This window comes from Zosterops lateralis, assembly GCF_965231275.1.
Source record: "Zosterops lateralis genome assembly, chromosome: 7".
In the NCBI taxonomy this organism is placed as follows: domain Eukaryota; kingdom Metazoa; phylum Chordata; class Aves; order Passeriformes; family Zosteropidae; genus Zosterops; species Zosterops lateralis.
The window spans coordinates 7,888,829-7,902,854 of record NC_139767.1 but is presented as its reverse complement, the minus strand read 5'-3'; the positions used below and the strand labels follow the sequence as shown (position 1 = coordinate 7,902,854).

Genomic DNA, 14,026 nt, shown 5'->3' with positions numbered 1-14,026 from the left:
TGTGGATTTTGATATATGCTAAAGGGGCAAACAAATAAGACAGGCATTTGCACAGTACCAGATATGCACAAAACCTCCAATACTGCTTTAGCTAGTGTATAGGAAAGCCTAGTAAGGTTTTCTGAAATAAAAACTGCTGAATATATATTAGTTGCTGAACAACATAAATTAGTTTTTTTTCTTTGCAATCCATTTCTAAAGTATTATTTTCCTGCCTGCTAAAAGCAATCCCTGGGGATTTTCCTTTAAATAGAACAAACTTTCAAGTCAGAAAGATTGGTAGAAGCCTAAAGCAAGTTTAGAGCAAGGTTTCTCTTGATTCATAGTACAAGTACACAGTTAGTATAATATTTAAGAATGACAGTGCTGTCTTTCAGTACTGCTGCCCACAATACTTGGAAATATATCCTTTCAGAATGTGAAGGCATATCCTCTGCAAAGTACCCAGATAAATCAGTTCACCCTTGGCTGTAACTAAACGCTGTCTAGTGACTTGTGATCGACAGGGCTTTACCCTCTGACAGCCAGATTCATTGTTGGGACAGCAACCAATCGTCGGGTTTGACGACATGAGCCTAATCAAAGTTGGAGTATAAAAAGCCCCCTTGGAATATATAAGGTACACCAGTGTGGCAAGCTGTCTCTCAGATTGCATTTGCTCTCACGGATCTGTTTAGTGCTGAAACGGGAAGGGGGAGGGGGAAAAAAAAGAAGGGAAAAGTGCTGCACTGAATGTGAGATCATGCAAAAGCTAGCGCTCTATTCTTCTATTTACCTGTTCATGCTGATTTCAGTTGATCCGGTCGCTCTTGATGACAGTAGTCAGCCCACAGAGAACGCTGAGAAGGATGGACTGTGCAATGCTTGTACGTGGAGACAGAATACAAAATCTTCCAGAATAGAAGCCATAAAAATTCAAATCCTCAGCAAACTGCGTCTGGAACAAGCTCCTAACATCAGCAGGGATGTTATTAAACAACTTTTACCCAAGGCTCCTCCACTGCAGGAACTGATTGATCAGTATGATGTGCAGAGAGATGACAGTAGCGATGGCTCTTTGGAAGATGATGACTATCATGCCACCACCGAAACGATTATCACAATGCCTACAGAGTGTAAGTAACCCTGCTTCTTTCGCCTCCCACTGCCCCTCCGAGAGAGTTGTCTCCCTGCTGTAGAGCCACACAACTCCTCCTCAGGCTCTCCCAACAGGCTGCTGGCTGAAGTCTGCTGGAGGGAGGGAGGAGAGCATTATTTCTAAAGAATTTGAGCCAGGTTCAGATGACCGTGTGGCGATCCTTTGTTTTACTGTTGGGTTTTCGCTTCTTATAATGTGTGTGCCCTGTAGCACTCAGGATTTGCCCATTGCATTAGAAAGCAAAGGGAGATCTGCAGTTTAGTCAACTTCGTTATCTGCAGCACTTGGGGCATTTCCTCCCGCAAATATAAAGTACAAGTGCAGATAACGAGAGAACTATATTTTTATGAGGGAGGTTTCACTGGCCAGTATTTTTAGAAGCAATAGAAATCAACAGAAATGCAGCTTAGAGCACTACACCTACCTAACTGCAACGTGCTACAGCAAGTGCAAGTAGAGAGTTAAATTCTTGCCTCTTTGCTGATCCCATAAACTAGCACCACCCACCTCGGAGTTAAAACTATATATTTAAAGCAAATATGTGTGTAACAGATTAAATGTAAAAATGTCCGTGCTATAGCAATCAGCTCACGTAGCTGTGCCAAGGAAGAATGAAGGCATTTACTGAATGAGCAGATTCTGAGTTATCTTCCCAGTGCTAAACATCTGCTATGGCTCCTATCAAGTATCTTTTGCACAGCTAATACTGTAGTATCTTATGTTCTTAATCAGCTAAAGTATTTGACTATGGCAGCTGTTTTTTTAAATAACACTTATGAATATGATGTCAAAAAGGAAAAATATGACAGGGCATATAAGACATGTTAGCAGTTACAGATATTGTCATGATATGCAGACTAGAATATCAGCTGCTCCCACCAGCTAAAAATGAACCCACAGATGAAAAAGTAAAATTTTCAGTGAAATTTTTCAACTTAGTAATTATTAAGATGGGCACTTAATAGCATTATTTTACTGCAGCCTTATCACAAAGCTGAGGTCTGCCTGCACTTTTATTCCAGACTTTTATGTTCAAGGATTTATAACTCTTTTTAATCAAACTGCTACATAGTTACAGTGACAGAAGAAAAGTAGTATTTCATTGCTCTGAGTTTGTTTCCTACTTCTTATAGAAAGCCCTTGAGCTATTTTAAATGCACTAAAGAGACAGGTATCTTAAGTGATGAGATTTATGAACGTTAAAGCCCTGCACCATTTAGGATTAGTACTACCCATTTTATCCTGGCATGGAAAGATATTGCCATGACTAGGTATGACAGCTGCATCGTAGGCTACAGGAAGGAGGAATGCAGCACTGCACGTGACTTTCCTCTAATATTATTCAAATGAAAACAAAATGATCCTTGTATTAATCCCCTCAATTATTTTCTTCCCACTGAGAAAAGCAGTGCACGTGTTTGTGCAATTTGCCCAGGGCTGTGTGGTCTGCAGTAGGCTGAGGCTTTGGAGTAAATTAGAAATAGCTGGATCACCACACATGTGTTGAGTCAGCTTATGCAAAGTTGCTATTCTGAATGCTTTATGAAGGTCCTCAGGAGGTGACCAGCAGAAGTGAATTGGTAATAGGTGATAGAATAGTAATTTTGTTGACATCCCCTAAAGTTGCTGCAGAGTGTAATCTGTAGAAAATTAATTAAGTTAAATACACTTTCTTACTGGTACTCTTTATAATATATTGTAATATTTTCTGTACAGTTTGAAAAAAAAAGAAAGTCAGGTTTTTATAAGCATTTTTTCTTGTTCCCTGTTCAGTAATCTGTTCTTTCCATTCATTTATAGCTGATTTTCTTGTACAAATGGAGGGAAAACCAAAATGTTGCTTCTTTAAGTTTAGCTCTAAAATACAATATAACAAAGTAGTAAAGGCACAATTGTGGATATACTTGAGGCAAGTCCAAAAACCTACAACGGTGTTTGTGCAGATCCTGAGACTTATTAAACCCATGAAAGATGGCACAAGATATACTGGAATTCGATCTTTGAAACTTGACATGAACCCAGGCACCGGCATTTGGCAGAGTATTGATGTGAAGACAGTGTTGCAAAACTGGCTCAAACAGCCTGAATCCAATTTAGGCATCGAAATAAAAGCTTTCGATGAGAATGGACGGAATCTTGCTGTAACTTTCCCAGGACCGGGGGAAGATGGATTGGTAAGTCTATTTAGAAAAATCCCATTTGATTGAAAAGCATTTAAGCTCTTTTTTAAGGACAAAATGGATGCATTGTTTAGGGAATGGAAGATAAAAGCTCTGAATATCCAACTCTTTGATTCTATTCTTTGATTCTATTCTTTGATTCTTTGCTATCTGATCAAGCCAAAAATCAACAGCTTTCCTCTGCCTCAATTTCCCTATCTAAAAAAATTGAGAGAAATTGCAGTATTTCAGAGAGACATTGTGAGGCATTAACTAGAAAAGGTTTCGGCAATTACTGATGGATGATACTATCAAAGTAACATAATTTTCAATTTTGAGAGCAAATACTGCTTAATAAGCAGCTATTTCACATAAAGTTAAAGAAGAGTCTATAGATTCTTTCACTGGTTAGGAAAGATGCCTCCAATATTACTGAAAAGATAAGGGAGTTCCTACATACTCTCTATGCATACATTTTCTATTAACAACAAAAATCGTCTCTTTATGAAGGTGAGAACAGATATTCTGCATAATGTTAAGATCTTTACCTTTCAGTGTTTGGTAGAGTGTATCATTCTACCTATTAGAAATGTCTAAATAGAGAAATTCTGCTTGATACAACAACTGAGTCATGATGATAAGAAAGAGTACAAAATAACTATCTGGTTTGTTTTTATAAAAATAGATGAACAAATTACATGTGAAGTGTACCTACAAGTACACCTGAAGGAAATCTGAAGTGAAACTACAGCATTTCCCTTGCTATTTGTTCCTGTAAATCATTAATCATCTACAACCTATACAAATTTCTGAATTTATTACAACCAATTAATACATCCTTTTGAATAAAGTATGAAGAATATTATTCTACTTCTATGTAGTAGATGAATCTGTTGATCACAGAAACATAGAAATACTTAGGTTGGAAAAGACCATTGTATCCAACCATATTTAGGCAACATTTAACTTCACAGTAGTATAATATAATTTAAAAGTGCTTAAAAGAAAAACTCTGTGATATATTGATTGTACATCCAATATAAATGTGGATCTCCTGTATTTGAAAGAGGCCAACTGGATATCATGATCAGGACTGTCCTCACCACCTCCATCCATTGAAACAGTGACACATACAGATAACCCATGGCTATCATCATCTATAAATAAACATTTCAGTGGCAGAGCAATGTTAGAGGCACAGGTGATAACAGGAGAGGAAATCTCTTTTCCCTCCAACTCCTCTCCAGCAGCTCCCCTCCCAGTACAGGGGTGCTCCTCTCACCAAACACCTCTCCATACAATTTACCTTTGGAAAGGGCACTTCCAGCAGCTCCACAGTTCGCATGTATCTGGGGAGAGAGAAACCTGTGTAACAAACTTAGCTGGGCTGTTACTCCTGAGGAATGGTCTCCATGGGATGGACCCATCAGTGCCAAACCAACACACGGGGCAGAAATCAGTGTGTGGAAGGGAGCAACTTTGGGAACTTTTTCAAACTTGAGATTGTGAAGGTTGCAATTTCCTCTTGGTCTCGGTGACTGTGGAAACACACCTTTGGTAGGAGGCATGTGGCTCAGAGATCTGGTGAATTTACATTCCTGGCCACAGGACTCTTCCAAGAGTCAGAATATTTAGCCGGCCCTCCAAATTCATTCAGTCATAGAGTCATTCAAGCATGACAGCAATAGAGGAGCAACTTTTATCCTCCTTGGTCTGGACAAAAATTTTTCCTTGATACCCAGAAATCCTGAATTCAGTATGATTTTAACGAAGGGAATTTCAGGACTCACAAAAGCTCTTATTATGGAGTTTAAAACAAACTAAGAAACAAACTAACTAAATCCACATCAAAAGCAAAACTTCAGCATTCTCCAGCATTCTCTCAGCATTTCTGAAATGTTCTTATAGCAGTTAAATGATGCTAGCACTGAGACAATGGTGATTTCAGGGACAAATACTCAGGTCTTAAGGCTCTGTACCTGAGAAACAGCAGGGAAATGCAGACATAACTGTAACAGAATTGTTGGTCAAATTTTGTTTGCAAACTTCATTTCAGAATATTAATTTGATACATCTACATCTGAAATATTGCTTGCATGTTTTTACTGAACTTGGGCTTACCTTAGAAATTATTCCAATTCCTTCTCCTTTCCTCACAGAACCCATTTTTAGAGGTCAGAGTTACAGACACACCAAAACGGTCCCGCAGAGATTTCGGTCTCGACTGTGACGAGCACTCGACAGAATCCCGATGTTGCCGCTACCCGCTGACGGTGGATTTCGAAGCCTTCGGATGGGATTGGATTATCGCTCCCAAAAGATACAAAGCCAATTATTGCTCCGGAGAATGTGAATTTGTGTTTTTACAAAAGTATCCCCACACTCACCTCGTGCACCAAGCCAACCCCAGAGGCTCTGCGGGCCCTTGCTGCACGCCCACCAAGATGTCCCCCATCAACATGCTGTACTTCAACGGCAAAGAACAAATCATCTACGGCAAGATACCAGCCATGGTTGTAGATCGCTGCGGGTGCTCATGAGATCCTCGTCAGATCCACTGCTTCACAAAGCACGGAAGATACCAAAAAGAAAGAAAAAAAAAAAAGGAAAAAAAAAAGAGAGAAAAAAATAGAAAAAGTTATACCCCCTCGCCAGTCTTTCAAACTGTGAAGTTACGTACACAAGGCATTGCCGACCTCCTGTGCGCTACCAGCACCAGCTACAGAACGTGAACTAAAGGACAACCAGATGGCTGCTTGCGAGCAGCAAAAGAGAAAAGCTACAATCAAAATCACAGGATTTAATCCACCAAGTTCTTACATTATGAGGGAATCAATATACAGTCACTTTGATGCAAATTTACATGCAGGTTTCAGTACACGCTGGTAATCAAAAGCAAGCTCCTTCTCACCTGAGGACAGAAGGAGCAGGCTTTTAGGTTCCTTTCCTCAGCTTCACTTAATACCATATTTACAGGAACATATATACTGGTAACATATATACCACTACACAATACCACCAGAATCATCCTTAAACACTTGAATATGTAGTGCAGACTCGTGAAATGTATCAGATGAAATTCCACATAAATGGACAAACCCTGAAATTAGGGATGGCATAGTGTATTTAGCGTGTTTCCATTCCTTTTTCTCATTAGTATGTTAGCAATCAATGGCAATGGTGCTACGTAAGCAGGCTGAGTAAATAGAAAGATAGCTATATAAGTGAAAGAATTTAGGCTTAATAATGAATTTGCCCTATCCTCAGGTACACTATTCAACATTCGCAAGAAATAGATATTTTTTAAATGAAAAGGAATAGTTTTCTAGGCATAGAAAAACAGAAGGCAGCAGAGAAATCCAACATTCAAATTGCAATCCCACATTTTAACCTGCCTTTGCAACATTACCGTTTGCACTATGGTAAACCAATGCAAATAGTTGGTTGCTACAGATATTGTTTAAAAACCACTTTGATATAACTGACTTGTGTAATATGTATGCATCAATATTTTGTAAATAAATGTTTATTTTTTAATCACTGTTGGTATATGTTCATCACAAGAAAAGAATGACTTTAACCTGAATTTTAGTTTAATAAACAAACCCAAATATACTCTTCATAATATAATTTTCTGGATTTTAACACAAATAATATGTAGGAACAACACAACAAAGTAAACCATATGTTGAGAATTATTCTACATTTTATATGTTTTTTACATTGGTATGAGCCATTTAGGATAAATGATGGCTGTTGACATGTTTATAAGGTTCTTTGGGTTACTGTTTTTATGGTAATTTTGATTCACAACTGAATTTCCATATTTTGAATGTCATGTTCATAAATAATGATGATACCACAAAAGATTGCTATTAAATGCATTTTATTATATTTAAGTTTGCAGCAAAGTATTTTCTGTATTTGAGTAAACAATAGTACATGGATTTCCACACAAATTCTGTACATTTTCCTTATAGTAAAAAATTGTTAATTGAAATTAAAAAGATCTATTTACTATAAAGTCCATTTTATTTCACATGTGAAATAGAGCTGATAAACCAGGTGTTTGTTAAGGCAACACAATCACTGTGTTAAAACATCTTCATGTTAGTATGATGCACGTTTTTGTTATATTCCAGGATTCACTTTTGAATTTTCCTTTGTGTAAAACCACCCTAAAATTGCAAAACTGCTTGATTTTCTTTCCCTTCCTCTTTTATATATTTTCTGCCTCGGTGGTAAATATTTTGTATTGAGTTTTTTTACTTTTTTAAAAATTTGTATGTAAGGACATTAAAACTTAAAGTTTGAGCAATGAGGTTTGAAATTTAAAAGCAAACAGATTTTCTGCAATTTCTTTTGAATGATTAGGAGTTCTGCTAAAGCTGTGTCTGAGCATCAAGCAGATGTTCAGCTTCTCCCGATGCAGTTCACCAGAGCAGGTCCCTGGGGCCCTTAAATACACTTTCAATTTACTTTCCCACAAAACATCATCGGACTAAATAAAAATCTAAAAACTTTTGGAATACAGACTCTCAGTGAAGCCACAAGAATTTAAAGTACAACGCAGTTCCCCTCCTAACCAAAGTTACAGAATTAAGGGAGAAATCCTCTTTCTGTTGAAGTCTATGGCGAAACTTCCACTGTCTTTAACAGAGACTAATATTTTGCCCTTTGACTTTTAACTCGTGACATTCAGGCACCAAGCAGTGCCATCCTGCTCATGTGAACTATCAATAGCATCTCCTTGCATGAGGCTCTTAAACCATTCAGAGACCTCCAATTAACTTCCATATACCCCGTAGCTAAGCATTACTGCTTTAATTGGGCCAGTTCATATAGCAACAGCTGCAGAGATGCAGCAGTGTGGATTTTGCAGTTGATAGGGAACAAAACATATCCCCAGTCTGCACCAAAGTCCAGTTACAGCACCTGCAGGATTATTTTTACTCACGATAGGTAAAATAAAGGTAATGCAAATCCATTTACCCTCACACAAGTTACATCATTGGCTGCCTGGTAATAATTATACCCTGTATAAAGGCAGTGCAAAAGTGATGGAATTTTTTATTCCTGGAATCAGTGAAAACAAAAGTAAACCAAGAAAATAAGTAATACAAATTCCAAAAAGCATCTACTCCAATCAGCATCCCATCCTGACACTCTGAGAAATTTTATTCCATGTAGATTTTATGCAGTATGTGTCTTTTCTATTTTGTCAAACTTGAAATTATCATAGAGCAATTATGGCTCCTGTGATTTAATATTGACCTTAAGATAAGTGGCTACTCATGGAACATGCTGTGGTCTTCAATCTTGTTGATTTTAGCTGCTGAATAGTTGATTATTAATGTGTTTACTGGCAATCAAATTAAGATGTCGATGATTCCTTTTGTTCTTATTGTTACATCCTTATATTTACAAGGCTCAGGTCTGAGAGACTTCAGCAGCATTTATGAATACCTCACTGTTAAGCTGTGTATTCAGAACAATGAAAATAGCCAATGAGGGATGATGTGTGAGAAACAGCATCGTTTCCTTGCCTGGCATCCTAAGAATCCCAACAGGAATGAACCAGGTAGAATCCAGTGTTCCAAGGCAGTGTCCAAGTGCCCCAAGATGCATGTGCACACCTGCAACAGGGCAGTCCCTCATCTCTCTACTGCTTCAGTTCTTTCTCTTGGCTCTACTGCCCAGCTCTTTCCCTCCCAACACGAGCCAGTCATTTTCCAGGGCTGCTCTCCCCGTACCTCCTACCTAACTGCAGTTACCTGTAACTCAAGTAGCATTTCCCCTCCTATTTCTCACAGCATTTCCCATCCCATCCCTCTCCAGCACACTCTTGCCCCACAGCCCCTTTAGCAAGGGGAACACCCTCCTGCAGTACTGCCCTCCTGCAGTACTGCCCTCCTGCCCCTTAAGCAGATCCAGTGCATCCTGCTTCTGCTGGAAGCTGCGGTTAGGGGAGAAACTGTCCAACATGCTCAATAGAGCCTGTGGGGATTTTAACAGCTGAACACAGAAGTCATCACCACTAAGTATAAATGCACTGCAATTTTCCACAGATGGACTGTTTTGCTAAATATGAGCAGATTTCAAAGGAAGAACTAAAGGCCAAATCCATTCATAGCTTTAGATAGCTTTTCCTCAGTTCTGTGGAGTCTAGGTTTGGGGTTTGTGGTTGTTCATTGGGGGTTTGGGGGTTTTTGAAGGGTTTTTTTGGGTGGTTTCTTTTTTAATCAGCTCTTGGATGCGAATGACCTATTTTGGCTAAACGTCTCAAAAAACAAATCTGCTTGAGATTAGGTTTGGACAGCTCAGTCTAGGCAGATAGATTTTGTTAAAGCTGCAGTAAAACAAAGCAGGTTATTATAATCTGAAGTACTGGATGAACAAACTTAATAACCAAAATATCCCACCTCAACTTATAAATTTAGTACATTTCAATTAAAAAAACCAACAAGGTTAGGAAACACTACATTATGTGAGGCACAAGCTAGAACCTTTACAAACAATGCTGTATTTAGGTAACTCAGCAAAATTGTCAGAAAGAACCTGAGCGATGTTTTTTAACTGACTCAAGTTAGCTCTGTGCTTCCACTTCAGCTTCCTCCCAACAATGTTAACTGCAGCAAGTAGATATTTATACACTGATTTAACACCAGCAATGAAAGCAGTAATGCAACTGCATCTGCATTTCTGTCAAGTCTTCCCCTTCAAGAAGTAAGACAATAACTGAGGTTTGAAATGCAAGTGTAACGTGTTTGATTGAATCCATAAAAATGTTAACAAACTCTAAATATTAAAGCTCCAATTCTCCTATTTAGTTTATAAAAGTCCTGACTTTTATAAGGAAAAAGTTAGGGCTACAGGCCAACTTCTGAATTTTAATAGGCAAGAAGTACATCTCTGTTCTCCCTTGGCCACTTCTAAATAGTCTCAAAAAAAGTGATAGTGCTAACATCTGTTGTAGCAATCTTGCAAAACAAAAAGAAATGGAGAAGTGCAACAGCTCATTCAACAGCGAATGACTCCAATTAATTACTGGGTGTATTGATAAATTAAACAGAATTATTATCTTTGGTGGCTAGACAGGGTGAATTTGAGGGATGAAGAACTACTACACTGAGTATGGAATGAAAAAACTGTCTGTTTTTATTGCTCCAGAATATAGATGAGAACAAGTCATGAAGCCCACTGTAGATGAGGTGTCAAGATCAGCAACAAGCTTTGCAGCATTTTGGGTGTAAGTCTGGCTGATTTTCACCAGCCTTAGTCACTAAGGCTCTCTGAGGAAAGAGAAAGGAAAGACTGTTCCTTTTCTTTACAAGTGGAGACAACTCTCATACTATACATGCTTTCAAAACAATGCTTTCAAAAAACATAAAATAGCTTAGTGTCCATGAGTCAGCTTGTGATCTTGAACTTGTGCTCTTAACTTAGAGGCTCTCTGTGTTCTAATTATGAATCAAAAGCAATCAGGGGTCTTACAAGCTGTTGCAATTTCTCCCCATAGAAATGCCATTCACCTACAAGTCAATAACCAAGTTAGATTTCAAACCTTCTCCATTATATTTGTCATACTACCTCTGTACAAGTAAAAAGAATCCCTCAAGAGCTGAAAGTATTCAGCTGGAATGAATCCTACCTGTGGAAAGGCAGAGGAACAAGCCCTAGCTCAGCAGTGCCTTTCTGTTACTCCTGATGAGGCCTGTATGGCCTTGGGTGAGATCTTGTTAGGATTTCCTAACCTTTTCTGTTTAGGAAAGAATAAAAATGCTTGGTTTTGGCATTATGTTCTATGTTTCACCAGTAAAATTACCAGGAGCACTTAAAGGTTATGGGGGTATGGGAAGAATACCTGGGAAAGTATTATGGAGGCATTACTTGGTAGCTTCCACTAAACTTAAAAAAAAGCAGTTTGGGAGACAGCTGCAACACAAACAGGACAATATACTGCAATCATGTAAGGTGTAACAGTCATTGTAAAGCAGTCATGGGCTAACAATGATCTACTTCCATGCACTTCAAAGAGCTGAGTACAACATAAAAAGTGAAATTTAAAGCAGCTAAATAATTTAAGGGATGTAACCAAGGCAGCAAGAAAGATTTTATCTTCCCAAATTCAGGATGATACTGAAGGCATTTGCTGAACTTTTACTTCTTCTATCTTAAGAATGCTTAGCCTGAAAAGGTCTGCTCTTTGCCAAAATTAAAAGATGTTTTACAGCAAATCTAACTAAAGTATAATCTGTTGCATCATAATTTGAATATGTAGCAATCCAAAATATAATTATTCATAACTTGGCTAATAGCTAGCAGTTAAGGTTCATGATTCATGCACTTTTCCTGCAGAAATCCTTACTAGTTTTTTTACCTAGGAGAGGAGCAAGTATATTCCCAACCAAGCCATAGTAGCAGAGAGTTAGAGCATGATTTCAGGGAACTTTGTGGCACCCAATTAGGCATTCTTAAACATCATACACAACAGCACAAAGAACAAAGATTTTCTTTATGCTTTAGCATCTGTGCATTTGAGGAGGAGGTTTATTCTGATTTCAGTCAAACAGCAATCTTCTCTCCAACTAACGTTTTCATCATCATTTTTTCCCGTTGTTATCCCTCAAATCCGGCAAGGCTGACATCCGAAGCAGCAAGCTGAACACCTGGCTGTCACGCATTATGGCATCAGGTTGCAGCTTCGCCTCTCGCGCAGCGCCAGGTGGTCGGAGGAGTGGGAGGCGCGTCAAACACATGCCTTCGGGCTGAGCTCAGAGCCTACTGTACGCTGCTGTCATGTGGGAAAGCTCAGCCTAGGTGCTGCTCCAGGGGAAAGTGCCCACTGCTTCGCTGCTGTAGGTGACACCTACCACGACGTGCTGCCGGCCGGCCAGAGCTCTCTGCTCGCTTGTGTTGCTCACCTACCGTGGGGTGGGACAACAAATCTCACAGGATTCCAGCCATGATCACTGTGTGCCCAGAGGTACCAAAGAACATGGGTTATGCTGAAAAACGGCAGCATAACTTCATCATTACTGAGTCTTTTCCTTCTGGAAAGGAATTATTCTAAGAGCACCCTAAAACTGGGCTTTTCCCCAGTGCAGAAGTGTTCCTCTCATCATGTCATGACATGCAGCTGCAGCATCAGAATTTTATACTCTGACCTGCAGTCAGATCTCACAGTCCTCACAACACCATGTATCAACAGTCACCAACAAACCTGATAAATCAAACCAATAATATTTATTTTTTCGTTTTTGCTACCATGGCACATCCCCATTTACAGTTACACCATTTGCTTACAGAGAAAGAAAAGGGAGCTACTCAAAATATTTTCTTCTGAGGCCACTGTGTTGTCTCTGAAATAGTCTCAGCATACTCGCCTTACAGTTTTGGTTGGTTTTTTTTTTTTCAATAGCTTGTGACTTATTTATTAATCAATTTTTGTACTGCTGTATTTTCAGTTCTCCAATACCTTACCAAAGCTGAAATACTACTAAAGCATCCTCACAGAACTCTCCTCTGCTAAGAGCATCTTACTCTTCTTGTTCCCAAACAATTGTCTCAGCTTTTCTTTTCAATCAGTGCAGATCTAGACTCAAGCTCTAGTTACCACAAAATTATAAGCTCAAATTTGACTATCACTTTAGGGATTAATGTACTGATTTATATTTTAAAATCTCTGTTTTAGGAACAGTTTAAAGTATTAGAAAAAGTATTTTTCAATAAAAGCACTTTTCCACCTTAACCAGCATTTTTAGCAAGGTATTGCTCTGAAAATGGATCCTATAGCAAGTGGTGCCTTTTACCACAACTTTATCTTCCTCACAGTGATACCCCTAATGTCTGGCTTTCATCAGTGTACTTGTGTGAAGACTACTGACCTTAACAAAATGCTTCAAAAATCTGTAGCTGTCCTTTACTTCCCACTTCTTTACACTCACTGCATTTGTACAAGACCTCATCTGAACTGTTGTAGTAAATGCTACTTCCACATGAACACAAATGACAACCCTCATGGATAAAACAAATCGAGTCTATAGAAGCCACAGTGCAATCCTCAGCACCCATTGTTTTGGGTGGACATGGCTAAACTTCAGGTCTTCAGTTGAAAAACAACTGAAAATTGGTTCCACGAATTTCTCTTGACTGTGATTAAGAAGGAGCTTAGTTACAACAAAATGCAATTACTCAGTTTTGGCCACGCAGCCTTCATGAGGCTTTTCCAGATCCGCTCCCACGGACCCTAATTCTGGTTTGGAAGCCAATTGTTCCTTGGCAGCGTTGCCATGGATCTCACTCAGAGATTTAGCAACACATTCTCCATCAGCTTACAGCAAACACCAATGTCTGCAGCTCACCCACAGCTTGCTTATACCACAATTTGGAAGTTATCCATATTAGTTCCTGCCCATTATACTGACAGGGAAGGTGGAATGCTGTGCCACATGAGACTGAGTCCTTGTAGCTGTACCTGATGCTGCATTTTCACAACAAAAAGTGCTTAAACACAAAGCCACACATGGAGAGAAACAAGCAGGAGGAATTAGGATTTTCCAGGCATTTGCAGAGCCACTGGGATGAAACTGATGCCCCCACCAAGGGAGACATCATAGGTATCAGTTATGGAACATCTAACCAGGAAATCAGGAAATCTCCTTTAAAGAACTAGATGAAACTTCACAGTTCCAGGTTAACATGGGGACTTTAACCACCCCCAGCACCT

The 14,026-nt window shown here is 39.0% G+C and overlaps 2 protein-coding genes across 2 annotated transcripts in view; one reads left to right on the top strand and one right to left on the bottom strand.

The window, feature by feature from the left end:
* COL3A1 (collagen type III alpha 1 chain) overlaps nt 1–14,026 on the bottom strand; it is a 467,081-nt gene that overhangs the window by 49,331 nt on the left and 403,724 nt on the right. The gene's annotated exons all lie outside the window — the stretch shown is intronic.
* On the top strand, nt 639–5,933 carry MSTN (myostatin). Its single transcript, XM_083865525.1, has 3 exons — nt 639–1,115; nt 2,939–3,312; nt 5,457–5,933. The coding sequence occupies exons 1-3, from the start codon at nt 743–745 to the stop codon at nt 5,835–5,837; spliced, it is 1,128 nt and encodes a 375-aa protein (XP_083721651.1). The 5' UTR covers nt 639–742; the 3' UTR covers nt 5,838–5,933.